At 43.1% G+C, this 27769-nt stretch overlaps 2 protein-coding genes across 4 annotated transcripts in view; one reads left to right on the forward strand and one right to left on the reverse strand.

The window, feature by feature from the left end:
• The window catches only part of LOC137182807 (ankyrin repeat and BTB/POZ domain-containing protein 2-like), a 46001-nt gene extending 34888 nt beyond the window's left edge, over positions 1–11113 (forward strand). The window contains exons 4-17 of the mRNA XM_067589309.1: positions 4497–4649; positions 5323–5488; positions 5665–5754; positions 5957–6058; positions 6344–6440; positions 7354–7489; positions 7923–8200; positions 8340–8518; positions 8635–8740; positions 9115–9217; positions 9341–9428; positions 9543–9611; positions 10545–10658; positions 10863–11113. Coding sequence (XP_067445410.1) covers positions 4497–4649; positions 5323–5488; positions 5665–5754; positions 5957–6058; positions 6344–6440; positions 7354–7489; positions 7923–8200; positions 8340–8518; positions 8635–8740; positions 9115–9217; positions 9341–9428; positions 9543–9611; positions 10545–10658; positions 10863–11096 — 1915 coding nt within the window. The 3' untranslated portion in view covers positions 11097–11113. The remainder of the gene's footprint in view (positions 1–4496; positions 4650–5322; positions 5489–5664; positions 5755–5956; positions 6059–6343; positions 6441–7353; positions 7490–7922; positions 8201–8339; positions 8519–8634; positions 8741–9114; positions 9218–9340; positions 9429–9542; positions 9612–10544; positions 10659–10862) is intronic.
• An 867-nt stretch (positions 11114–11980) lies between these two features.
• The window catches only part of LOC137182808 (serine/threonine-protein kinase BRSK2), a 175242-nt gene continuing 159453 nt past the window's right edge, over positions 11981–27769 (reverse strand). The window contains exons 15-21 of one of the 3 annotated variants that reach the window (XM_067589313.1): positions 27618–27666; positions 26389–26512; positions 25023–25203; positions 23582–23675; positions 23175–23212; positions 20082–20087; positions 11981–15410 (exon numbers count right to left, since the gene is read on the reverse strand). In XM_067589313.1, the coding sequence (XP_067445414.1) occupies positions 15190–15410; positions 20082–20087; positions 23175–23212; positions 23582–23675; positions 25023–25203; positions 26389–26512; positions 27618–27666 (713 nt within the window). In that variant the 3' untranslated portion in view covers positions 11981–15189. The remainder of the gene's footprint in view (positions 15411–20081; positions 20088–23174; positions 23213–23581; positions 23676–25022; positions 25204–26388; positions 26513–27617; positions 27667–27769) is intronic. The other 2 variants (XM_067589311.1, XM_067589312.1) reach the window with 2 other exon arrangements.

Consider the following 27769-nt stretch of genomic DNA (forward strand, 5'->3'; position numbering starts at 1 on the left):
TCAATCAATCTTTATTTATATAGCGCCATATCACAACAGAAGTCATCTCAAGGCACTTTTCACATAGAGCAGGTCAGACCATACTCTTTAATTTACAGAGACCCAACAGTTCCCCCATGAGCAAGCACTTGGCGACAGCGGTAAGGAAAAACTCCCCTTTAACGGGTAGAAACCTCAAGCAGACCCCGGCTCTTGGTGGGCGGCCATCTGCTTTGACCGGTTGGGTTGAGAGAGAGAAAGAGAGAGGGAAAGGGGGAGGGGGGACAGAAGAAAAACAATGACAACAACAAACAATAACAAGCACAAGCAGCAACAGCCAGGGAAGGATGCCATCAGGACTGTGAAGGACCGCGAAGGTTCGGCCCGGGAGTCAGGTTTTTCTGTGAGATGAGAAAGCACAAAAAACTCCGGGGAAGAAGCAAAGTTAGTGACATGCATTGATGTTACATGAATGCATACAGATGGAGAGGAGGAGGAGGAGAGAGGAGCTCAGTGCATCATGGGAAGTCCCCCAGTAGTCTAGGCCTATAGCAGCATAACTAAGGGCTGATCCAAGGCGAGCCTGGTCAGCCCTAACTATAAGCTTTATCAAAAAGGAAAGTTTTAAGCCTACTCTTAAACATAGAGAGGGTGTCTGCACCCCGGACTGAATCCGGTAGATGGTTCCATAGAAGAGGAGCCTGATAGCTGAAGGCTCTGCCTCCCATTCTACTTTTAAAGACTGTAGGGACCACCAGTAAGCCTGCATACTGGGAGCGCAGTGTTCTAGTGGGATAATACGGTATTATGAGCTCTTCAAGATATGATGGTGCCTGACCATTAAGGGCTTTGTAAGTTAGGAGAAGGATTTTAAATTCTATTCTAGATTTTACAGGAAATACAACTTTTATCAGTAATGAAAGTTATTAACCAATAATTTAAATAGTGAAAATCACTTTCAATCAAAAAGAAGCATTGCTCTGAACAGACCACACCAGTCCCTGTTTCCTCCAGGAGATGGAAGGGAGCACTAATGGATAGATGTGTTATAGTGATAAGAAGTAGCTGATGGAGGTTATTTCTAACCCCAGATACATCAGATATGGTTACCCCCACCCTTATGGAGCCTTTATGAGAGTAATCTGACTCTAGATCAGTGGTTAACCTTGACCCTTTTCAGCCCATGATGGGGTCTGCTTTAAGACCTGATTGAAGTTTGTTCCATGTGAAGTCAATAACATTGGCTTCAGGATAAAGGACACACAGAACATATGGGGCCAGTGTAGAATGTATAATATTGGCTCCTGTGGAGAAAACACTGTGCTTTTCATGTTGGACAAGTAAGAGTTCCAACACACCTGACCGCAATTTGAGTGGACTGTCATTTTATGACCAGCCAGGTGGTGTTGAGAAAGACGCCATGAATCAGAGCTATCATTTATATGTTCATGTGCTTGTGTGCACATGTGTGGGAGAGTTTGTCTATGTATGTCTGTGTATGTCTACATCCCGCTGTTCTCAGTGTGTAGCCTTAACATGTCGGGTCAGTAGGCTACCCAGAAGTGCTATCTAGTTTCAGTGTTAACAGGCATCCCGGCTTTGATGTTGCACTGACTCTCTGATGAAGCTGAAGTTTGTGTTTCAGGCTGAGGGGCATAACCCAGATACAGGGGTCAGATGGGAGATGTATGGGGGAGGCAGTCCAGATAGAAGAACGAGGAGGTAGAGGAGAAAAATGAATTGTGGGATAGGGGCCAGAACAGCGTGAGTGATGGTAGAGACATGCTCCATCTGTCTGTAGTGCTGGGCCACTGGCAAAGGTGTATACACACACGTGGCCTCGCTTGATTTGCGAAGATGTACATTTGCACACGCATATACTTAAAACAACATTAGAGGTTAACTGGTATAAAACCACAGCTGAGAGTATTTTGTAGGGAAACACAACTTCAGGTCATGAAAGGAAAAACATTACCTCGGTTATTATGCAGAGATTGGAATTTTTATTCTTTTACACACTAAAACACAGGCGATGAAATGCTGATTGTTAAAGCGGACAACAGAGGAAATTTCTCTGATGGATCAATGAGCATTAAGTGTTAAAAGCTGGATACAGTTGATTGGAGCTGTGTTAGTTCTGGATTAGTGCCAGTGCACCGTGCATGCCTGGAAGCAAGCATGCAGTAAAGTAGCAGGGCGGATGCCTTGGGGCATTCAGGCAGACAGACACATATACATGCACGAATGCACAGACACACACAGCCCAATTTGTGTTGAGTGGAGCTCATTAAGAGGGGCATAACATTGATTCCCAAGCCCACTGCTCCTCCTCTCCTCAGAAACACAGCTTTCTTATCACTCTACACCCCTGGCACTATCCCCAAACTGCCAAAAACTGCCACCCAACCCCCTTCTTCATTTTGACATACCACACCTGCCTCCCAGCCGTTTCCCTAACACTCAAACCCTCCTTATGTGCACCCATCAACCCCATTTAACAACCCCCTCCTCTTACTCCTCCTCTAGACCATTAGCTCCTTGTCTGCTTGTTAACTGTCACGCATGGGTGACAGCAGGGTCCCTCCTCCTGACTGATCACTGACTGATAAAGTATTGAAACAACATCTGAGAGAATTGCTAGAAGATAAAATAGACAGAAACAGAGAACAGCAGGGTATCTGCTGATTTTTAAATTATGAGGAAAAAGTTTGAGACGTAGTTATTTGAAGCTATTTTAAGGGCTTAAATACACTACAGTGTCTGCAATACAGTTATTAACTACTAATACAGAATAGTCTAAAAAAGACACGTTTTATTCTCTGCTTTACTAACAGTGATTCAGCAACTTTCTTTCTGGTATTTGCTTTTTTATACTGTCCAGTTATAAAAAGTTTTTGACATTTATTTTCTGAAACCTTCGAATAAAAGGAGTATATACACTTAACGTTATACATTATTAACAAAGAGATAATAAATGAGAGTGCTGTCATACAGAAGGAGCTGTTCTATAGGTCGCTGCTTAAAGTAAACACAATGAGGAGAATAAATGGCACTACGGGGGTCCCAGTGCTCATTAACAGTAGCTTGGATCCTTACAGCATGCGCACTACAGTGATATATGCTGTATACCGCTCATGCTTTTACCTCCATCTGTATTCATGATATGCGCTGGAGTGGTTGCAGCTCCTCAGAACAAAGGTGAAGCCACTGCTAAGAATAACATCACAGCAGGAGAAAGGCGGTTTAGTAACTCATGAGAACACAGCAGCAGTGTTCAAACAATCATTAACACGCTCCGACTGAAGCTTGTTAGGATCAAAAGCAAACAATACCATTCACAATAATGTGTCATTGTTCACAGGCACATTCTATGCCTATATGTTGAGAGAAAAGCATATAGACAAGAAGGGATTAAGACTAGATAACCGACTAGACGTGGCGTTATAGATAACCATATCACCAGTGGTTTCTAAAGGGATTTAGAAGAATAGGTGTGAGGGGAGGACAATGAAAAAACAAAAGAAAAACACAGAGAGGAGAGACGTAAAGAGAGCAATCACATTATCTTAAATGACTTTCAGAATGCCACATTCACAAATACCACAGTACACCTCATTTTCTGCTCTTTTATTCCTCTACTGATGTTTACTCTCATGCTTCACCACGATTAATGACATTTTCTCTTGTCCCCTCAGGTTTCAGGTCAATTTTGTCTGTCACTCCTATTTTTATCCCCTTTTTAGTTTCAGTTGATTCGCTTTTCCTTGTCTCGTTTTTTGTTTAAGATCTCAGAAACCAGCAGTAACAATGTCAGTGTGCTGCACCTTTGTTTAGCCCTCTTACTGTAGATAGTTGATTCTGCCACTGCTGGTTTAAAAATAGGTTGATTATTCAGAAGCCACTTCGGTGTTTTGTTTATCAAACCACAGCTCAAATGAAGTCACAGTTCTCATCTCATATGACATCTTACTGGAAAAGAAAGTTTCACTTCACAACCTGGTAACCCATAAACAAACACTTATGAGTCATAAAGGTATACATTTGTTAATAATAGTGTGTGCTTTCATGTATGATGACTTAAAAGGAGAATTATGACTGCATGTGATGTGTAAAAACTGGCAAGTATATGTAATCAGTAGAGGTGAGATGCTCTGTGCAGTGTTCATGTTGGTGTTTGTTTAAAGATGAGTCACTGTGCACTAGTCAGGGTCAGGGGAAGTACTGCCAGACACACACAAGTCATCTAGTTGAAGATAGTTTATGTTGTCTCTTTCAGCATCACTGAATCATAAGTGCTGAACAAATCTTATACTCCACACTGATAGCACTCTCCCACACAGCCTGATAGTTTATTGGAGAGAGCTTATGTGAACTCACTGGTTCAAATTTGTTTACATGACAGTTAGATACAAATGTCTGTTACCTAGCGTAGATGTTACAGATTTTCAGTATTGATGCAAATTGTCCCAAGCACATAAGTAGACTGAAGTGGAATTAATTATCTTTTCTCTTCACAGGCCATTCCTGTTGCTGCCGCCTCTGATGGAGTGGATGAGAGTGGCCATAGTTCACGCTGAGCATCGCAAGAGCCTATTGGTGGACAGTGATGATGTCAGACAGACTGCCAGACTTCTCCTTCCAGGACTGGACTGTGAACCAAGACAGCTGAAGTAAATGAGAACACACTGTCCTGGCCACTTAAAAGTACAAACAGTGATAGGAGTGCTTATAAAAGGCAGGACACGGTGCGCTATATCTGAACATCTGTAACTGCTGGTAATTTAAAATAAGAACCTCAACAATGTCTTCAGAGAAGACCAGATTTAATTTTACTTTTCTTGACTCTGGTCACTTGCCTCTCATCAGCTATGACAAAGAACCTGTGTTCATGAGGTCATTCTAATTAGTTTAAAAGAAAAAAAAAGAAGACAGTGCTGAGTGTGTTTTTCCTTTAATCCACGAAATATATGCTTGTAATTTAAAGTTGCAGTGTGTAGAATTTAGTGGCATCTAGTGGAACGGACTTGGCAGAAATGGAATATAATATTCCACTAACAATTACACCCTGCATACAGTAGATTAATGACTCTTCAATGACTATAATATGGTTCATTAACCTATTCATGAAGTATACACTCATTTCTTAAGAGTGAAAACATGCTTGAAACAAACTCTTGTATCTCTCCATGTCTTATGTTTTATTTTTCTTTGTGGAGAAGAAAAGTGTTTCTTCAGACTGACAGACTGGGCCAAATAAATAGCTAGCAGCGAGAGAGCTCTCAAAAACTGATAGTGACCTGGTTATTTAGTCTCTCTCTTTCTCTGTCTGTCTGTCTCCATCAGGCCCGAGTGTTGCTTTAGTTCCTTCAAACGCCTGGATTCCAAAGCTGCCACAGACAAGTTCCACCTCGACTTGGGTTTTCGGATGCTCAACTGTGGACGCACAGATCTCATTGGTCAAGCCATCGATCTGCTGGGGCCAGACGGGGTCAACAGCATGGATGACCAGGTATGGAACATCGTTCTGTTTGTGTATATGTGTGTATGTCTGCCCTGTGTTTTTAGAGAAATATTACAGCAATCTGCATAAGAAAAGACTTCCATCAATCATATTAAAGCACCACTTCATGTATTTGTTTCCCTTCTTTCATCTGTCAATGCCCCTCCTTTCTGTTGATCTCTCAGGGGATGACCCCTCTGATGTATGCCTGCGCAGCTGGAGATGAGGCCCTCGTCCAGATGTTGATAGATGCCGGGGCAAACCTTGACGTGGCGGTAAATATGCTTCAACAGTTGCAGCTGATGAACAGATTTGTTTAAACGTTGCACATAAAGTATACTCCTACATCTACCCACAGTGGATGCAGTACATCACTTTTAAACCATTTAAGTTCACAGAGGCTGGGATGAGTATATTTTTTAATGTTTTCTTGAGTGCGATCTCGTTGTGTGACACTGATTTCTTCTGTGCTGTCAGGTTCCGCCATGCTCCCCAAAGCACCCCTCTGTGCATCCCGATAGTCGACACTGGGCAGCCCTCACCTTCGCTGTGCTGCATGGTCACATCTCTGTAGTGCAGGTTGGAAACACATACAAACATATGTAGTAGCCGCCAGATGTAGCTAGTACAGAAAGCCCTCGATAGATATGCTGCATGCCTGTTCTAAGTTTTCCTCAAGGGCAAAATATCTTGCTGTATATCCACAATGAATGCTGGTTGTTCTACATAGTCCCAAGTTAACTGTAGATCTGATGCAAACCTTTCTAAAGTGGATTGACAAATGTGAGGTCAGAGGCCAGGCCATAAATGAGTCACAGGATGTCAAACATTGCTTAATATAACAGATGTGGTGTGTCTCTCCAGCTCCTGTTGGATGCAGGGGCCAATGTGGAGGGGGCCGCAGTCCGCAATGGGCAGGAAAGCACGGCAGACACTCCATTGCAGCTGGCTTCAGCAGCAGGTGGGCCAACACACACGCACACACACACAACAAAAAAAAAACCCACACGACAAAAGGCATAGCTAATGTTAGAGAATTGTCTGACTTACAGTAGGTCTATGTTCTGACTTGATTTATGGTAGCTGAATTACTACTTTTAAATTATGTAAGCAGAGGTTGTTGGAGGGTCAAGCAAGAGAGGAGGTGAATGAACAAGAGCCGCTGTAGTAACTTTGAGTAAAAATAATCATAATTGTCACAATTATCAGTCACAAATGCATTCATGAGCTATTCTTCCAAAAGAGCACCAAGAGCAGCACAGGATTGGGTTGTAAATGGCAAACTAGATGGAGGACTGAGGAAATGAGAGGGTGAATGAAGGCATGGTGAGAGGAGAGGAGTGCCGTCTGTGGTTGTTTAGAACTCTTGGGCAGCATTCCTCTGCGGGATCATCTGAAAGCCACACATAGCTGTAGTGAAAGAGACACATGCTCTACATAGCAGCAATGACAGTGTGTAAATAGTGCCTAATATGAATGCCTTTGCTTGTGTGAAACTGCAAAATAAAGTATGATAAAACTTCATTGGTCCCTGTGGTCAAATTCCATCATTGCAGCAGTAAGTGTAATAAAGCAAGAAAGAAGATATCCTGAGTATAATGCAATGTATTACAAAATAAGCAATAAAAACACTAAAAGCAGTGAAAATGAAGTGATAAAATGTTAATAGTTGTAGGGTGATAAAAGAACAAATGAGAATTCAAAAAGATGTCCAGTGGGAAAAATACACAAGGAGAATTGGTCATTAAGAAGCATGGCTGTGGATACAATGAAGATATTTTATGATTAATACATATAAAATGTCCCATGACATCAAATGTAAGGCTGTTTAAGAGCTGTATCTGTATGTAATTGACTGTTTATGTGTCTCCCAGGCAACTATGAGATGGTGAGTTTGCTCCTGGCACGAGGTGCTGATCCCTTATCAAAGACCCACGATGGAAATGCCCTCACATCATCCCTATATGAAGACATGAACTGCTTCAGTCATGCTGCAGCCCATGGACACAGGTATGCGTCAATCACTCTGACCTGAAAAGCACTGAAAACAGCACAACAGATGGTGCTGGAGCACTCTGACAAACTGCCTGCTAAGCGAAGAAAGTCTACATTTGAGCTTTGAGGGGAGATTCCTCCCTTTGAATGACCTAGAAAGTATCAGAGTATGAAAAGCTTGGTCAGGATTTCCTTCCATTATAGAGTCCATCTATCTCTTAACACTAACTTGTAGCATAAACCTCTCCACCTGTTCACTCTGTGTATGTGTGAACACAATATAGACTCAACACTTCACATTCCACAGTGAGGGTGACAGAGAGGAGCATACAGGGTCGCAAAAATGGATGAATATGTTGCAATTTGAGCTCCTAGAAATGTTTTCATGCCTTCTTTCTGTCTTTCTCTCCCTCCTTCCATGTCCTCTTCCTCCCATTTATCTTGTCAGGAACGTGCTGAGAAAGCTCCTGACTCAGCCCCAGCAAGTCAAAGAGGATGTCCTGTCTCTGGAGGAGATCTTAGCTGAGGGGGTGGAGGGTGAGGAGGCTGGGATCTGCCCTTTCCTCCCTCTCTCTCCCATCTCTAACCCTTCCTCTGGCCCTGGGGCCCTGCCCGAGGGGGGCATACCCAGGCTCTGCAAGGCCAGGATGAAGGCTCTGCAAGAGGCCAGTTACTACAGCGCAGAACATGGCTACCTGGACGTCACCATGGAGCTACGAGCTATGGGTACCTATCAGACTTTTTTACTATAGACACTTTTTACTATAGGTTTTTTTTTTTAGTTTTTACCGTTTTTTTCTACATAATGTTTCTTTTTCCACCTTCATTGTACTAACTAAAGCATAAATCCATTCTTTCTAACCAGGTGTACCATGGAAACTGCACGTGTGGCTTGAATCCCTGCGTTGTGCCCAGCAGCAGTCCAGGGCAGGAGTCACTCTCTCCCTCCTCAGAGAGTTCACCACCATCAGAGAAGAGGACTACTGTGAGGAGTTGGTCACCATAGGCCTGCCCCTTATGTTCAGTATCTTGCGTACCACCAAGGTACACATCTAACTCAATCTATTTTCCTCTTCATATTTTCAGCATAAAATGTGAAAGCAAGGAAGTAGTTTTGTTGTGATATAATGCCCTCCTCCCTGTTCTTTCATTTCTCCCAGAATGATGCCATTGTACAGCAGTTGGGGACTATTTTTAGTCACTGTTTTGGCCCAGCACCCCTTCCAGTTGTCCCTGAGATGAGGGCAACTCTCTCAGCACAGTTGGGTGAGGACTCAATTATTCTTCTGTGTATATACACTTATTTTCACTACTGACATATCTGCTGATTATTTTCTTAATTCTTACTGAAAAATGCCCATCACAGTTACCGAAAACCCAAAGTGATGTCATCAAATTGTGTGACAACTGACCATGATCACTTTACAATCACATAGGACAAATATGAACCCTCACACTTGAGAAACTGGAACTGGAATGTTTTGCATTCTTGCTTGAAAAATGGCTTAAATGATGTATAATTTTAGTCTTTCTGACTAATCAATTGATCATCTAATTGTGGCCAGGTGTTCAGACTGACTTCCTTGTTACAAGGAATCTGTTTAACAAAAGTTGTAAGAATGTGTTGTGTTTTCCTACAGACCCTCACTTTCTGAATAACCAGGAGATGTCAGATGTGACATTTGTGGTGGAAGGGAAACCGTTCTACGGCCACAGAGTCCTGCTGATTACAGCTTCTGACAGGTGAGATATGTTCCACTAGACAGAAGAGATAATGATACCGTACATTAACCTACTTAGATACAGTTGTCATTTAAAAAATATTTTCTTAAAGGGTTTTGACAAAGAAATTTGTTTTCCTTGTAGATTCAAGTCTTTACTGGCAAATTCTGGATCAGATGGAAGCCCCAACAAGGAGATTGAGATCAGTGATGTCAAGTACAACATTTTTCAGGTAACAAATATATTAATTGTTTGATTTTGAAAAATACTTCCCTAAATAGAAAAAACTGGAGACACACCTATTGTGTTCACCTACTACTGTACTGACCGTATGACCTCTCTGCAGATGATGATGTCATACCTGTACTGTGGAGGAACGGAGTCACTGAAAACTAATGTGTCTGACCTGTTGGAGGTGAGAATCATTAAATAGGTAGTTGTGTGAAACATTTTACACCTTCCAGGGGATATGAGGGGATATGATATATACACGTTCTCATGATAGAATTATCACATCTCAGCTCTGTTGACAGTATAATTTACATGCTTCAGTAATACTATAACACCATTAACATTATCAGGGGAAATAATGTTGTTGGAACAGTAAAGTGCATGTTTTGAATTGGAATCAAGTGAATGAGCGTGGGACAAGTGTGTTAACCTGATGCGCCTGATGGTTTGTTACACACACGCATCTGAGAAGTCGTCCTTGGAAACTGTTTGGAAAAGGGCGGGCACTTTCAAAAAATACTTGGCAGGTGATTGGATGAACCATCTGTCTATCACCATTCATCACTGTCTTACCTTGCGAGGCAGCTGGATTCACAAGATCATGCGAGAATCCTCATAGGACACTGATTGGTCCAAACCACCGGTGGTTTGGACACAAGCGCATAACTTGAAACCTGACAAGATGGGTTGTCGCATGCCATGATCTTGCGAACCCAGCTGCCTCACAGGGGGTAACAAGTGTGTACACTGTACACACAACAAACGACAGCAACTTCCTGCCCAGCCTTTAGCCTAGCAATAGTGTTGTTGTGCATGCACAGCAACAGTATTATTTGCAGGTTAAAGTTGATAAAATAAGTAAAAATAAAACTGAGTTAATGTGTGAAGAATTGTTTATATTTTCACGTCCAGCTTCGTGGTTTACATGGCTAAACTGTGGACTTCTCTATTAGTGTCAATGCGTCCCCTTTCAGCAAAAATAATCCTCACTAATAAAAATAATGGCCAAAACAAACAGAATTTTCCTTTACTGCTGTATTCGAGTCTTGGCCTTCTTCATGTTATGAAATATAAGCCAGAGTGTTTCTCCAGTGTTAACATTTGTTTTCTCCTGCAGTTGTTGTCAGCTGCTAGTCTGTTCCAGCTGGGGGCGTTACAAAGACACTGTGAACTTATCTGTTCTCAGCACATCAACCTGGATAATGCAGTCAGCATCTACAAGACAGCTAAGGTAACACATTGAGAAGCCTGGTTCAAATGGTACAATTATGTAGGCTTTATTCTATAGCAGAGCCAGTGTAACTAAGGTAACTCACCTGAGGTGAATGCACAAAAGTATGTTACATGATGAGGTGGCCTGCATTCTACACTTAATAGCAGTTTTTTTTTAATACGGCAAAAACATATGACCATAAATTGTCTTCTCTTATCACAGGTCCATGGTTCGGTGGAGCTGAGCTCATTCTGTGAAGGCTACTTCTTGCAGCAGATGCCTGCTCTGCTGGAGAGAGAGGGTTTCAGGAGCCTGCTGTTGGGACCCCCTGCGGTCCGACAAGGGAGCAACTCCACTTCTACGCTGGTCCACAGCCGGGGAGACTCACCTCTGGTGGAGCTAGAGGCCACCCTAGCACAACGACTACGCTCTCACTACGTCTCCTCCCGAGTCTGAGGACAACAGGACAGATGCTGAGGAGAGAGGACAGAAATAAGTGGAAGAATGTGGCAGTTTGAGCAGAAGTTTCATGTTATCATTGATACAGGATCAGATATCTAGAAGTTGTCTAAATGGTTGGGGAACAGATGTTTTCTTAGTAAAATCTGATCCTATCTTTGATAACTAGCAACTTCCACAGTGCTTTGACACTGGGACACAGATCAGCGAGTTATTTGGCAGCAGTTAGACTTTACTCTGTGAACAATTCAGTGCTCCATATTTTGTGCCGAGCACTCAGTCTTGACATTACTGCAGTGTACAGCATGTTTATGAAGAAGAAAATTGGACAATGTGATGCTTCTTCTCCAAAGCTCAGGAAGCTTAAATGGAGAAGCAACAGATGGATGCAACAGGTGGGAGCTCTGAATTGTAAAACACTGCTGCCCTCTAATGGACAAAACTGGCAAAGAAATAATTGTCTTGGAAGATTGGGATCAATGGCACCCTCCTGGTTCTGACTGAAGCTATTATGCAAACTGACAATAGACTGAAGCATCTATTCAAGAATCACGTGAGGCGGCCATGCTGGACTTTTGGCTTTGTTCCATTCCAACTAATGATGCAGAGTGGGAAGAAGGAGGTAGACTCGGTGCCTCCAACCAATGTACCTTCTATGTAACTGTATGTTTTTATTTTCTATTTTTTAAAAAGTATGACCAGAGAAACAAAACACTTACTGAAGAGTGGGATGGACATTTTCTATTTAATGAGAAGAAAAAGATGTGAGAGTATTTAACAGGGTGTTCCCTTTTTATTTTGTTTTTAATCCAAGCAAATTATTAATATTATTATTTCAAATTTGCTTTGTGTACAGGTAGCTGTTGTTTTTACAACACAAGTACACTCCTAACAGTTAATTAAGCTTATGTATGCTGAGGTTGAATGCTTCTACACAGGTACAACAGCAGGATTCAACATGGGATTCTGACTAAAAGTCTGTTTTATTGCTGAATATTGTAATAAATATACAAACCTGGTAAACAAGCCCTTTCTTTTTTTTTTAATAGCACAAACTACCCCAAGCAATTTAACTGCCATCTGTTTGTGTGGGTTGGTATAGACTTACCTGAAATGCAGGACGACAAATCAGACTTGCAAATGCACAAACCTACAAACATGAAAGTCATCACGTGTAATAAAGAAGAAAATTGAAATGAGGAAAAGTAAAATAATGGTAGGCAAGATTATAATTACACTACATTAATAGTAAATTTGCACTTATTATTCTTTAAGTATTTACAAATCCCTTACCATATGGCTGTTATGCATGATAAAACACAAGTATTTCCTTTGGGTCTGCACTTACCCTTACATGTACAAGCACAGAGAACAAAAACAAACACACCATAACTGAATGAGTTTATTTGTTTCAGCACTGAAGATGCTCACAGTTATGTTATATGGGGATTACATCAGTCAGTTTTGTTCCTGCTCTGTCAAAAAGACCGCTCTGGGCCTCAGAATCATCAGATGTCCTTAGTGCTGCTAGCTTCCCATTGTAGAAAACAGAAAGGAGGGTGAACAATAGGGTATTGCTTTGTGTTTGTAGTACTGCCTCCCTGTGCCTCTTCTACCTACAGGTAGAGACAGCCCAGACCTCCGAGCCTTCCACAGAGAGGTACAGAGTAAAGGAAGCATTGTTCAAAAACTTTGTGCACAAGATAAGAGGAGGAGGAAGGGAAAGATCAGCGGGAGCAAGGGGACAATAAAAAAAAAAAAAAAAAAAAGAAGGCCAGAAATAAAAGCAGAGAGGGCGAAAAGTTAGGGACAGAGGGGGAATTTAAACGTTAAAAGGTAGTTTTGTGGAGAGAGAGAGAATCGATGAAGGCTGAGAGAAGGAGTGAGTTTGGCATGGAACATTAACACTAAAGCCATGCAAAGAAAAGCTCATGTTTGACATGCACACAGCAATACAAGCTAAAAGCATAGAGCAGGAATCCCCAGCATGGTTGAGAAGACAATCAACCCCCACGGTTTGTCTGTCTATTTACAACGAGAAGAAGTAGATTGGGATCTGTGGTGTCCTTCTCCTCAGGCCTGGCCTACACGCACAATAATATGAAACTGACAAATATCAATAGAAGAGCATATTCCCTCTCCAAAAAGAGGCTAAGTCTACATTCTTAAATGACTGGTAAATAATTTTTTTCAAGAGTTCCCACAAGTTCTCTTTCCCTCATCAGTGAGGTCAGGGAAAAGAGAGTTTGTGACTTGTCAATGTTCACATAATTCTGTTAAAGTCAGACCAAAACAAAAGAGAAAAAAAGTTCATTTTTTCTTCAAATGTTGCCCCATTTACAAACACACAAGAGGGTAATAAATAACATTCAACTGACCTAACAGCTTTGTTCATATAAATAGCCAAGTTATAATAAATTAGGAAATGAAACAGTGAGATGAACAAACATTAATAAATAAGGACAAAAATACAAAAATATCCACAATTGCATTTATCACGTCATAATTTTTTTTTTTTTTGTTCCTCTACTCCTACTGCTGGTAAGTGAGACTAAGAGAGAGGTATAGATGGAAAACCAAAGACAAAGTGCTGCAGATAACAGGAAACAGGAATGTTTGGATCATTATTAGGTCAATCAAACAAAGACATAAATGATCATGTAACAAAAATACACAGAGGAATTTGAAAGAACATTATGTGGCAGGCGCAGGTTTACCAACCTGTCCCTATGGTATCTAAACATAGTGTCACAACTAGACATTTCTTTTTTTTTTTACATAAGAAATGATATCAGTCTGTACAACAGAATAGATCATTCATTTTAAATCCCCACATACCCACCCGCGTCCCTCCCCCCAACCCGATACTATCATATCATCTCCCTCACTGCCCCCCTGCCCTGTTCTGCTCACACCCCGCTCCTCTCTGAAATCACAATTCCAGTCCATTTGCAGCAATAGTATTAAGTCTAATAAAGTCAGTTAGTATTTTAAACCCAGTTCTTCTCAAAGAAAGTATATTAAAAAGCAAACAATACAATCCAGCAAGCATCCGCGTCAGCTGTTTGGGCTTTCCACAAAACTCCTCCCCCTTCTCTCCTCCTCTGAATCAGTCAGTGTATCTGCATGTCTTCTTTTTGTTGTTGTTGTTGTTGTTGTTGTTGTTGTTGTTCATGTTCTTGTTAATACATCCCAGAGTTTTCTGTGCATACTGGACCTGTGCGTGTATGCATGTATATGTTTTGTGAATGTAGTGTCTTTTTGCAAAAATGCTTATTTTCCAATTCATGAAAGCTCCTTGAGCTCAAAGAGAGGAAAAGGGGGCAGGTTGGGAGGCTGGGGGGAGGGGGGGGGTTGTGCGCGTGTGCGTTCTTGTTTCATTGGTATGTGTGTGGATGAGTTGTGCACATGTGTGTGTTTTTGTGTGTCTAAGATGGGGAACACTAAAGGTATTTTCATCTACTTCTACTGATGGCTGCCAGAGGTGGAGAAGGGGCGCAGAGGGAGATGAAGGTAGAAGTCTGCATGAAGGGTCTGTTTCCATGGTAACTCCCCCACCCCTCAGCACACCTCTAAAAGCAGTCCTCCGTCAACAAATGTCCGTCTCTCTCGGCGCGCTCGGGGGGTGGGCGGTGGGGGTGGAGGGGTGGTTCGAGGGAGGGCGAACGGAGCAGGGAGCAGGAGGAGGAACTTAATAGGTTTTCTGGATAATTCCTGGTATCAGAAACAAGTCAGGTCATCACACAGTTTAGCAGCAAGGGAGCAAAAAAACAGAGCAAGGGCCACAGGCGATTAGATGGTTGGGGTAGAAGGGTGGATGGTGATGGTGGACACTGAGGGGTAATGAAAAGGAGTGGAGTGGAAGGGAAGGAGTGTGCGTTTGTCATGTAGGTGCAGTATGCTGTTTGTAAAATATCACATTGATTCTCTCAATATATTTCTATCTATATAAAGTCATTTTATACAAAAAATGTTCATAAATGAATATGTACATCTAGCTATGTACAGATAGAGTATTCTCTCTGTGCCACTGGTTTATAGTGATACTGGGATGGGTTTTAGCACTGGCTCAACTACAGAGCGTCTCAGTCTAAGACTCCTCTTGTGTCCCCAAAGATGCCACCGACAACTTGGCTCTGTCGTGGCCCGCAGTGGGGCATTTGGTGTCATTATTTTCTGGCTCGTGCCTCCGGACGTGCATGGGCGAGGGGCAGTGCTTGGAGGGCGTGCCAGAGGGGTAGGGCACCTGTCCGTTCTTCTCGTCTGAAAAAAGTTGTTTAATTACGTCAAAGAAGTTACTCAATGGGCTGCCTAGGTACACAGACGGGAAGAAAAGAGAACAAAAAAAGGGGGAAAGAGAGAAGAAAGAGAACAAACAATCTAATGAACAATGGGGTTCACAGGATAGAGACGCAGCTACAGGTAAAGACAGAGCAAGCGGAGGCGAGGAGGAGGAGGAGGAGGAGGAGGAAAGACAGACACAGCCAGGATGAAAACTGCTGGGGCAGCCATGTCAGGACTACGTCATGTGTGAGCACCCATGCATATGTCACAGCACAGCCAATGAAAACACACGAGTGCAAGTAGCCATTCAATCTTAAACTAGAAATGACAGCAAATAGTGTTAGTGTAGACTCATTTGGGATCATCAGTGGCTTGGTAGCAGGTGATAGCAGCGGACGATAAAAAGAACCACTGTCATGAGGTGATACGGTAAATTTCTTGAACATATTAACTGTGTGCTTCAGAAAGACTAAACATAATGTGTCATCTGTGAGAGTTTGTGCCCAAGCAGGTCTGGCCAGCCAGAAGCAGGGCACATGATGGGGAAGGAAGGAAGACAATGAGAAAAGCTTGGAGTTCCAAAATAAGGTTGCCCTTGGAGGATAATAAAGGATCAGTGTCTCCACTCTATTTGCCAAACCTAATTGTTTGAGATTTTTCACAGACGTTATAAAAGCACTAAAAGGCAGCGTGAACCTCGGCAAAAGCTCTGCTGGTGGAGGCTGTCCATCCCGTGGCTATTGCACCAAGTGAAACGAATGTAACACCGTGATGTTTGGACTTAAGTCTGCCTAGAGCAGAGAGACAACCTTTGATCAAGATGTTTCTTCACTTGAGTTCAGTTTTACACTTCAGCTGAGTATCAAACCAGACCAAAGACATCAAACACACCGTGAAGCTGCACCATCACTGTGTCACTCTTTGAGGTGAAATAAGTCCAACTCATGTGATTTCACTACAATAGAGTCAAAACTGTGTTGAGCTCCTTTAAGCCGTAAATACAGTCACAACTTAATGCTGTATGCTGACTGAAATGGGTGTATATGCTAAATAATACAACTTTATTTCTTTAACTTCTATAAGCAAACTGAGAGAGAGAGCGTGCATGTCTGTCATTACGAAAGCAAATGACCTCCAGCTAAACACACTTACTTTTTTCTGCAGGGCCTTAATGGTCCCATCGCAGGTAGGTGGAGTAGTAAAGACACCAAACATGAGATATGGAGCAAATAAAGAGTCAATGTTCTTTTTGTTAATGGTGCACACATAGCACATCTCTGGGAACTATCAGTCACACATCGCACAGTTTTTGAATTCTAGGTGGAAGAGCCATTTGCACAACAGAGTCCTGTGGGCTGCCAAATGAATGGTGACAACATCAGTAAAAAACAGGCGGGGGTACTGCACAGACGACAAAACACACACACGCACACACAGACGGGACTGGAGGGTGTCTATATACCGGCACTTGGAAAGAATTTCTTTTATGGCTGCTTTGCCTTAAAAAGCCTCTATTCCAAAACTTGGGCCAGACAATATGTATGTACTGCCAGTGTGAAGAGTGAAGTCTGCCTGCAGTAGTCTGGAGATTAGGGCAAATTTCATCTAAGCATGAATGAGTGTGTTTGTGTGTGTGTGTGTGTGTGTGTGTGTGTGTGTGTGTGTGTGTGTGTGTGTGGGCTATTGGTTTTAACCACTCCATTATCCAGCTGGTAAAACAGTTTCAGCCAGCATCTCCCTAATGTTGCCTCTTCCTCCTTTCTCATGTGTGAAGAATTCCACATTTAGTCACTTCACTCCACCCAAATCTGCACATTTTCAAAAATGTCAGGAAACTCGTGAAACTTAATGATCTCGTTTGTTCAATAAAACAGAGACACCATCCTCTAAATGAATGGTTCCCTTCTGTGGTCCTACAGTATGTTTGCAATGTTCTTCCACACTCCTTTTATTGTTGTCTTTTTCCTCCTAAGCTGGCTCCCAAGTATGCTAGCTGTTACTGGTGATTAGGAGACATAATGACCAAGACTTGATGAAGCCTTTTGCTTGACACACATTGGTATGCAAAACCATTTCTATTCTAAATTGCAGCCATTAGCTTTTTTTAGGCCCTGTGGTCAGGTAGCACTAAAGGTGTGTTAGGAGGCCAAAGGAAATTTAGTTAGGAGATTTAGTTTAACAATGCTTTTAATTACTGCCAAGCACACATTGACCTGTTTTAAGATTCATATTACAGTGTTTGATAGTGGAAAGACATGAAATTAATTTAGTCTGACCTTGGTCAAAAACAACTGGCTCTGATAGGAGGTATGAAGTAGAATATTGTCCTTTATTATTTATGTTATGTAATATTCTCAGTATCTTCTATTGCTTTAACTGGTTATAATACATAATATACAATCTCATCTTTGCTGCTGAAACAAGCGTTAGCAGCAATCATTAAAAACTTAATCTAATGTGATTCATTCTGATTTTACCCTTCCCACACCTCATCCTGTTAATTAGTTTGACAATATAAAAGAATGAAATGTATACTGTATATAGACAATGTATAAGATCTGAAGTAATTGGTAAACTTACTGAGGCACAGCGATGGTAACAGACTGTTAAATATCATAACAGCTGTCATGATGGCTAAGTATAGTACCACGCTACATGAAGGCCAAGTATCACCTGACAAACTGTGCCAGCCATGGGATTGAAAATGGGAAAAACAAATAGACACCAAGAGTGTGTTTGACAGATGTGATGAAACAGATATCTAGAGAAATCATCACGTCCTCCTGCTAAAAAATGGTTACATTCAGGATGTTCTGATGGCGTTTCCCTGTCTGAACAGCAGGCGGAGCTATTGTCAAGAGGATGGCCAGTGAGACACACACAATTAGGGCAGTGATTCACAAGGAGGGACATGCTTAGAGCAGAAGGGGAGGAGTAGGATGCCTGTTTCTTTTTTGCTTCATCATCCAGACTGTGTGTTGAGAGAGAATACTGTAGGATGTAGCCACAGTGGGGGAAAGAACAGGGTTATATATTTTCAGGGACTCAGTATAAACTAATGAGAAGATGAGAAGAATTAATCCAACAGGGAAGCCTGAGTAACATGAAGTTTACAGGTGAATGGTTAGCTGTTTGGTCTGAACAGGGTCACCTGTCAGAGGTTCTGTATCTACTGACTGAGTGCTGGATGGGGGGCAGAAAGGGGGGAGGAGGTCCTATTGTACTGACATACAGAGAGAGAGAAAGAGCGAGGGGGAGCGTTTGTCAGGTGTGGTGTCGCTGTGTAGTGCAGTGCATTGTGGGAATTGTGTTGAGGTGCAGTGGTGTTGCCATGGTGATGAGCTTCGACGATCAGTCTTGGAAGTAGGAGTAACAGAATGCGAATCAGCTTACCCCAACTCGACTCTAATCTTCACTGCCAGGGCAACAAGACAACATTTGACCTGCAGTCGGTGCTTGAGAGCAACTCCCACCTTTACATGGCAGTGAGGTGTGGACGGATGCATGCTAGGAAGCCGTTTTGAGAAAGTGAGAGAGAGTGGCTCAGGGATTTCAAGCACAGGAAGAGAAGGATGTCACATGAGTGGAATGTCCAAGGACTATTTATGTGTATGTCTACATGTGCAGTGATTAGGCTATCATAGAGGGTATCATATTGTGTCATGCAGGATATGGTCAGGCAAGTTTGACTGGATCAAGGCAAAGTTTGACCCTCCTGAAAACTTGGATTTTACTCAATCGGAACAGTTGTCAGAGTGGTGGCAATGGTTTCAGAGGTACCATATGGCTACTAAGCTAAACATGGAGACTGGAGATGTACAGGTTATGCACTAGGCAAGGAAGCTGAACAAGGTTTCAACGCTTTTGTGTCCGGGGAAGAGGAAGCTGATGACCACTTTGAGAAAGTCTTGGGAAAGTTGAATAACTACTTTGTACCAAAAATGAATGTTATCCACAAAAGGGCCTGTTTTTACCTCAGGGCACAAAAGCAAGGTGAATCAGCTGAGGAATATATTTGCATGCTCTATGAGCTAGCCAAGACCTGCCAGTTCAGTTCAGCGAAAATAGAGAATATTCTGAATAAATTAGACATTGGGATTCTAGACAAGGAATTGTTAGAAAAGCTATAGTTGACAGCTGACCTAATGTTGGAAAGACTAGTGGAGATAGTGAGACAGTCAAAGCAGGTTAAGGGGCAAGTTAGCCAACAGGCTAGGCTAGCACGGCTGATGCTAGTTACCTCAGCGAAGTGGCGCAAAGATGTGCATGCGCAGCACCTCCTCAGCAGCACAGAGGAAGGGGAAAGACACAGAACAGTGTCGGTTTTCACACGACGGGGCACCACAATTGAGGTGGAAGGCTAACAAAGTGCTTTTGGTGTGGTAAGGAACACCCCAAGCATACACACTGTGCAGCCAGAAATTGACAGTGCAGGAATTGCCAGATGATTGGGCACTTAACCATCGTGTGTTGTTCTGTGAGAGTGAATGAGCTGACAACATCAGAGCAGGAGGCCAGTCACAGTGGTGTATATTTTCTAGATGAAATCAAAATAACGTACATGTACATCGCAGAATCCAATACACCATGGACAAAACTAAATATCAGTGACACTCCTGTAACCTTCAAGATATCTGGTGTCTCTACCTGTGATATCACACAGGTAGAGACACCAGTGTGATATCAGATGACACCTACCACAAGCTCAGACGCCCGCCTCATTTAGCCAAAGATGACATGGCTTTCGACAGCCCTGGAGTAAGCTCGACTGTTTAGGACTATTCACTATTTTAACAAAGTACAGAGGCCAGCAATACAAGTTCGCTATCCTTGTGATCAAAGCAGCTAATGGCAACAACCTCTTAGTCTGTAATGTTGCAGTGGCAATTGGGCTGGTGAAAAGGTGGATGAAATTTAAGGCATATTTAGTACAGGTCTGGGCCTCTTAAAGATTAAGCCTGTAAAAATGTGCCTGCAAGATGATGCGGTGCAGTGTTGACACTGCAAGCAGAGTCAAAAAAGTCAAAAAAGTACTGTTATCAGAGTGTCTGCCCCCTTGTTCCTCAACGTCAAAGCAGAGCTGGAAAGGATGGTCAAATGTGGCGTCATCGAGGAGTTCGAGGAGCCAACACAGCGGTGCACCCCCATGGTCCCAGTCCCTAAGAAAACAGCTGAGGTGACGATCTGTGTTGACTTACAATGAATGGCTGTGAAGAGGGAGAGGTTCGTTTTACCTACTGTAGATGACATACTGCCACAGCTGGCAGAATCCTGTGTGTTTTCCCTGCTTGATGTGGCAAGCAGCTTTTGGAAGACTCTGCTAGAGTGAGACAGCCAAATTGACCGCCTTCATCACACCCATGGGGAGACATTTTTTCAAGCGGCTACATGGACGATATCCTCATCTACGGCAGGGATGAGAAGGAGCATGAGGAGAGTCTCCAAAGTGTCCTGCGGATCCTGGAGAGCACAGGCTTGAAGCTCAGTGACAAAAAGTGCTTGGGGTATCACGTTGATGGAGACAGAATCTGGCCAGACCCCTCATAAGTAAGCACCATTACAGAGCTAGAGCCACCAGGTGACATGCCAGGCCTGTGGAGGTTCCTGGGTATGGTCCATTACCTGGGGAGATACCTGCCAATGCGTTCAACAAGGTAAAGCAACTCATCTCCACCGCACCCATTCTTACATTCTGTGATGTAAACAAACCCACAATTGTGAGCACAGATGCAAGCAACTACGGGCTGGGTGGTGTACTGCCACAGCCACAACATGCTGATGGACTAAAACCAGTAGCATTCTGTTTGACAACACTGACTGATGCTGAAAAGCAATATGCACAGATAGAGAAAGAGTGCCAAGCAGTAGTTTGGGCCTGTGAGAGATTCTCCACTTACCTGTATGGCCTAGAAAACTTCACAGTTCACACAGACCACAAACTGTTGGTCCCTCTGATCAACAACAAAGACCTCCACACAGTTCCCCTGAGGTGGCAGCACCTGCTCATGCGTCTGATGAGATACAACTCTACTGCAGAGTATGTGCCAGAAAACACACTGACAGTAGCTGACACACCAACCAGACAGCCATTACCAGTAATGCAGAGTGAAGTGTCAGAACTAACCTGTGAGCATTCAATGTTTGAAGATGCAGCTCACACAGCATGGCCCGTGTCACCCTCCAAACTGGAACGGATCAAGCAGAGGATGAGCACAGACTACGACCTGCAAGTGGTGAGCAGATTGGTGACCCAGGGATAGCCAAAGTATGTGAGTAGCATTCCAGTACAAGCCAAAGCAAACCACCAGTAGGGTAATAGCCTGTCAACTTCAAAGGGACTTGTGTTGTATGGGGATCGCATCGTCATCCCACACAGGTTGAGGGGTGACATACTCCACTGTTTGCATTATGGGCACCAGGGCATCACCAAGTGTTGTGAAACGGCACGCGTGAGAGTGTGGTGGCCCGGGCTGGAGAACAAGATCCAAGACCTGGTGACAAAGTGCCCTGAATGCATGCAGACCAGACCAACACAGAGGAAGGAGCCTCTCATGACAACACCGCTACCGCCAAGGCCCTGGCAAAAGATCGGAGCAGACATCTCTGAATATGGAAAACAGAACTACTTGATTGTCACTGACTGATTTTCTCGCTATCTAGAAATAGCTCATCTACCTGATGTGACGAGTGAGACCACCTGTGCATGGCTGAAGAACATCTTTGCCAGGTGGGGGTGTCTGGACGAGCTACACACAGACAATGGAGGACAATTCAATTCAAGTAAGGAGTGAAAAGCCTTTCTGTGGCTTAACACATCATTTCCAGCCCTCACTATCCTTAATCCAATGGTGAGGCTGAAAGAGCAGTGCAGATGGCGAAAAGGATTCTCTGGCATGCTGACCTGTTCCTTGCCCTCACGAGCTACAGAGCTACACCGCTACAAGCCAAGGATGCCAGTACTGCACAGTTGATGCTGCACCGTCAGATTAAGACAATGGTGCGACAGTCGACAAAGTGCTGTCTCCAAGGTGGCCGGACATCACAAAGGTGCATAAAGCTGATGCCGAGGTGAAAGAGGGCTACAGGCGCGTCTACAACAGGAACCACGGCATCAGAGCACTTCCACCTCTCAGTTCTCTCAGACGAGAGCGTGGCAGTGAAACTTGGCGATGAGATGACTGGATGACAGCAGGGACATTTCAACAACCACACCCAGCTCTGAGGTCCTACCTGATCCAGACAGACCACTGAACCCTGCGGAGGAACAGGCGCCACCCACCTTTCTTTCTATTCGACAACTGGGTGAGACAGAGAGCACACAGGTGAGAGAACAACCATCACCACCCCAGCTCTCACCTCCGAATTCACCTGTCAGAGAGACTGTTCTAACTGAACCTGTGGGACTTCTTCCCCTGGGGAGTCACCAAGCTAGGGTGACTTCCAGGGGAAGAGTCATCCATTCGCCTTAAAAGTTTAAAGACTTTGTATTTTTTTGATGCATAGCTCGCTAAAATGGAGCAGACTAAACTCTGGCAGCTATGGAGGTGACTGGGCAGTCTACCCCATAACCTCTGGTTAAGGACAAGGTTGAAAAGAAAAAAAATGTTGATGTGTGTTGTTTACTTTACTACATTGTTTACAGGAGACCTACATATAAAGCGTCATTGAATGTGTTATATAAGTTGCTGAGTATGTAATCTACACTGTTAGGACTTGGGGCTTACACAGGTTAATTGCTATTTGCTGTGATTATTTACCTGTCCATATTGTTTAGTTACTTGAAGAATGGACACTGCAAGATATCTGTAATTACCTGCATACATCTATGTCTACAAATCAAAGGAGGGGAGATGTCATGTGAGCGGAATGTCCAGGGACTATTTATATGTATGTCTACATGCACAGTGATTAGGTTATCGTAGAAGGTATCATATTGTGTCATGCAGAATATGGTCAGTCAAGTTCCAGTCTGTCAAGCTGTCTAGCTGGTTCATCAGTTGTCCTAATAAAACGTCTCAAGTATGGAATAATGTCGTCCGTGTTAATTCATCAGGCAGTAACCTGAACAGAGGGTAGGATATAGCTTAGGTTCAGCGGTGAGAGTGGTTTGTCAGGGGGTGGGATGGGCTGATGAGGCGGTAGGGGTAAAGGTGAAGAGGTTTTGAATATTTTGTTTTTTGAAAAAGAGGAGGTCTTACTCACCAGACAGCTGTTGGACTCCAGGCTGGTCATGTGTGCTTAACAACTGGCTCTGAATCGTCTCCACTACTCGCTTAAAGCGCCGGCTGGGTCCTGAACATGGGCACACGACAACATTCGAACAACATAGAGGAATTATTGGCATAATCAGTCACATCAGTATACACAGGCAGCAGGATGAAGGAAGGCAGCAGAGTGCATAGAAAATATGTAGATGGAATAATTAAGAGAGGAAAAAAGTAAAGGTGAGGACAGGGAAAGAACACACACACAAGAGCATGCTTTGAAATGTGAGCTGGAAAAGCTGCAGGAGAGAAACCCTGAGATGATAAATGGAGGCCAGAGTGTGCTACTATGGGTTCCTGTTGTGTACAGTACATGGTCAGTGACATGGAAGAACCAGCAGGCTCCAAACAGCCACTATTACACCCCGTTCAGATGTGCCCCCATTTGTGTACATGTGTGTGTGTGACTGTGTGTATTTGCATGTGACAGAAAGAGAGTGAAAGAGAGAATGCATGTGTTTCTGTGAGACTAAGCATGCACGCATGACTGCATAGTATGTAATCTTGCATAGCCAGACCTCATCTTGTTGCGCTCAGGGAGGTTCGAGGAAAATCTTATCAAGCATTCAGAACTGCAAGAACTTTGAAAATCCTTTTTTTGCAGTGTTTTTTTGCAGAGTTTGAAAACACCCACCTCTGGAAACAGCATTTCTGGTTTATTTGTTAGCTGGATACAAAGATGTTTTCCATTGTGTCATTTCATTAGTTAGAGGTGTCACATTGTCCCTCTCTACATATAAGGAATGCCCTTTTCACACTTTGATAAATGTCTTTTGAGCTTGAATTTCCCCAACCCTCTGTGAGTATGATGAGACAAACGAATGGCTATTCAAGACAACATAATACTGTATGTAACTCTGTGCACTGGCAAGGTGGATTGGTGGTCAGCACTGTTGCCTCATAGACTGGTGACCATTTTTGTTTGTCTACAAGCAAGAAAAGTTCATTCCCCCTCAAAATCCAAGGCATCCCTCTTTGTTGAAGCACTAATATGAAGCATAGTGCCTTGATTTTTTTAGGGAATGAATTCCTCCTCTTGTAGACAGTACTCAGCCTACCTGTACAACAGGACCACCTGCTTTGTGTTTCATCCAAGTATCAATTCATGCATTGTTTTTCATTACTTGTGCACAATTTGCATGTTCTGTGTTTGTGTGGGTTTCCTCTAGATGCTCCAACAGCCCAAACACATGCAGGTCTGGTGAACCATAGACATTCAATTTCCCATAGATATGAATGTAAATGGTCCGTCTATGTGTATCTATTAGCCCTTTAATAGACTGGTGACCTGTTTATGGTGGACCATGCTTTTATCAAATGTATGCAGGATAAGAACATTTGTAGATGGATAGTAACTCTAAGCATGTGTCCTGACCTGAGAGCAGGGTGAAGGTGACAGAGTAGATGCCATTCTCCTTGGTGGCAGCTGTGCTCTCCGTGTAGGTGATATCCACCTGGAATTTGACCGGCTTCTGGAAGACTGTAGGGCCGGCTGTGGACTTGTACTCTGCTCGGAAACTGGTCTGAGATATCACACTGTGGCTCAGGCTGGGGATCTGGGAGGAAAAAAAAGTTGACAAAGAGGCAGAGATAGGAATAAAAATAAGTAGTAGAAAGAGGGGAGTAATAGGATTACACATAGGGAGCATTGATGTTTAATTTTTCTCCCACACCTTGCAAATGACAAGGTGAATAAACCCTCATTAAAATACCCTCCACATACTACGAGCCACAGTTGAAACTCTAAGGAGATTAATGCCTTGGGGAGTAGCCATGCATGCCAGGGAGACTTAAGCGAATGTAATCTTGAATCATCCAACAACATTGCACTCTCCCACCTAAAATGAATTTGTATGCCCAATGAACAGGAGAGCTCTGAAATTGTCACGTTTTGCCATAGTGCTGGAGAGGGGTTGACATTCCATTAATGTGAGTGTGCTGAGAGGTATAATTCCACTGATTCAGGTGCCAATCTCCTGTCTGGGATACCAGCTAGCATAACCCAGAGGAGAAAATAGCTACCTCCAGGGACGGGGAAACAGATTTGACATTGACCTGAACTGGCAGAGTTTGCATTTACTTAGACTTTGTTAAATCTAACTGGGGTGAGGACAGGTTCTGTTCAATTATGTACACTGAATATCAACTAACACTGTTGAATGTTTGTTGATACAGATACTGCAGCGCTTACTGAGAAACCCTGATGTTGCCTGCATTGCTGCATATATTTGTACATCTACACTATTATGAACACACCACACAGACAGATATAATCTACACTTTTCTCAGTTTCTCTCACTACACATCTAAATATGCATCAACACACACACACACCACACACACACATACACACATGCTCAATACACGGTATTGAGAGCAAAGCATCTATATGCTAATGATCAATGCCCTCTGTTGATTTTCTATTGACCTCGAGTGAGTCTGCAGTCAGAGAGAAAAATAGAAGCGCTGAACACAAGCAGTTTACTGAATTGCTACATAAATCAGAAGCATGTTAGCAAACACTAAGAGAGAGCCTGCCTCCTACTGTAGCATAGCCAATCACCACTGCTGTTGGAAATGTCCTGCAACAGACAGCAGGTACACAGGTAATACTGCTAGATGCACACATAACCAGATATAGAGAGAACAGTTGGGGTGCAGGGGGCAGGGAGCAGATGGGAAAAGGGTAGGTGTGGGGGGAGCGGAGGAAGAGAAAAATAAAGGAATTAAGCAATGTGTACCGAGAGAAATGCTTGAACGATGTCTGCCTTGATGGAGCTGAGAGGCTTGTCTTTGATGACAATGAAGATCTGCTCCTCTTTTTCCAGGTTGATGAAGTTACCAAACCAGGATTTTTTGGCAAGTCTGTGAGGAAAGACAAGAAGAAGAAAAAAAAAGATGGTCAGCTGTAATTTTTGTCCTTCCATTTTTCTTCCTGCCAGCCTTTTTGTTTTCTTGTTCTACACATCCATCTGGGAAAATGGAGAACAGGTGAAATGCAGAGAGAGAAAGAAAGCTCTCGCTCTCGCTGCAGCTCTGGGGAAGTGGAGAGAAGCAAATGTAGGATACCCCGAGGGAAATGAGCTAAGACTGTGAAGGGAAGGAAAGTTTTCTGACATTTCACCTTCTGTGCAACTGGGTATATGTAAGTGTGTGTGTGTGTGTGTGTGTGTGAGAGAGAGAGAGATAGAGAGAGAGAGAAAGAGATAATTGAGCCTCTCTGTGAACAGAACTGTAGGTCCAGAAGGGGCAGAGGTAGATGAATTCACTGCTGGCCTCAGCCCAGGTGTTCCTAAACCCACTAATAAGCCATATGGACTCCTGTTTTCTGGCATATTAATATTTCATAACTTTCTTGAAAATGTTGATGGATTTGCAACACTTGCACTTCAGCAATGAGAGATACACTCCCAGATCACCCCATAAATATAAATAAATACTTATTCAATATGAAAACTTAAATAATTCTGTAATGACTGTAGTGACATTAAAGGGTGCATTGTTCTGCAGTAACAAGCTGGTTACATCGGGTGTGTGATTGTGTATTCCTGAGATCCAGTTAAGAGTAGGTCTTTTTTTCAGCCAACTCTCCAATTCCTTCCAGCCTGGATGTTCTTCCTAGCCAGGTGGAAATGGCCAAGCCAAACAGCCAGCCCACCAAACAGGCATATCTAGGCCAACCTTGAGTTATCAGGCCCCTGGGAGCTTAGCAACATCACACAGGCTACCTTCCCTCCCTCATAACCAAACCACTACCTCCTGCTACGGTGCTGTTTCTCCAAGCCCGACCAGACTTGAGGTCATTACAGGGAACTCAGCAGGCAAAAATTAAACATTCATAGATGTAATACTTTCCAAAACATCATGCTATCAAGAGTGAGCCTGTTTGAGCCAGTGACTGAGGGGCTGATAGCTTATGCATAGTTATGATAGTACTGGTGGCTTAGAAAAAAGTACAGCATCTACTCACTCTGGGGAAGACTCTGGTGTGAGGCTGGACATCTCCTCTTGTGTGGGAACTGTGGAAGCAGGGCCAAAGGTGAGACAAAGGCTCAAAGAAAGACCAAAAGATCACACTAGTCGGTACAATAGGATTTTTGGGCGAAGTGAAAATAACAAAAT

The sequence above is a fragment of the Thunnus thynnus genome, chromosome 5, assembly GCF_963924715.1.
Source record: "Thunnus thynnus chromosome 5, fThuThy2.1, whole genome shotgun sequence".
Lineage (NCBI taxonomy): Eukaryota > Metazoa > Chordata > Actinopteri > Scombriformes > Scombridae > Thunnus > Thunnus thynnus.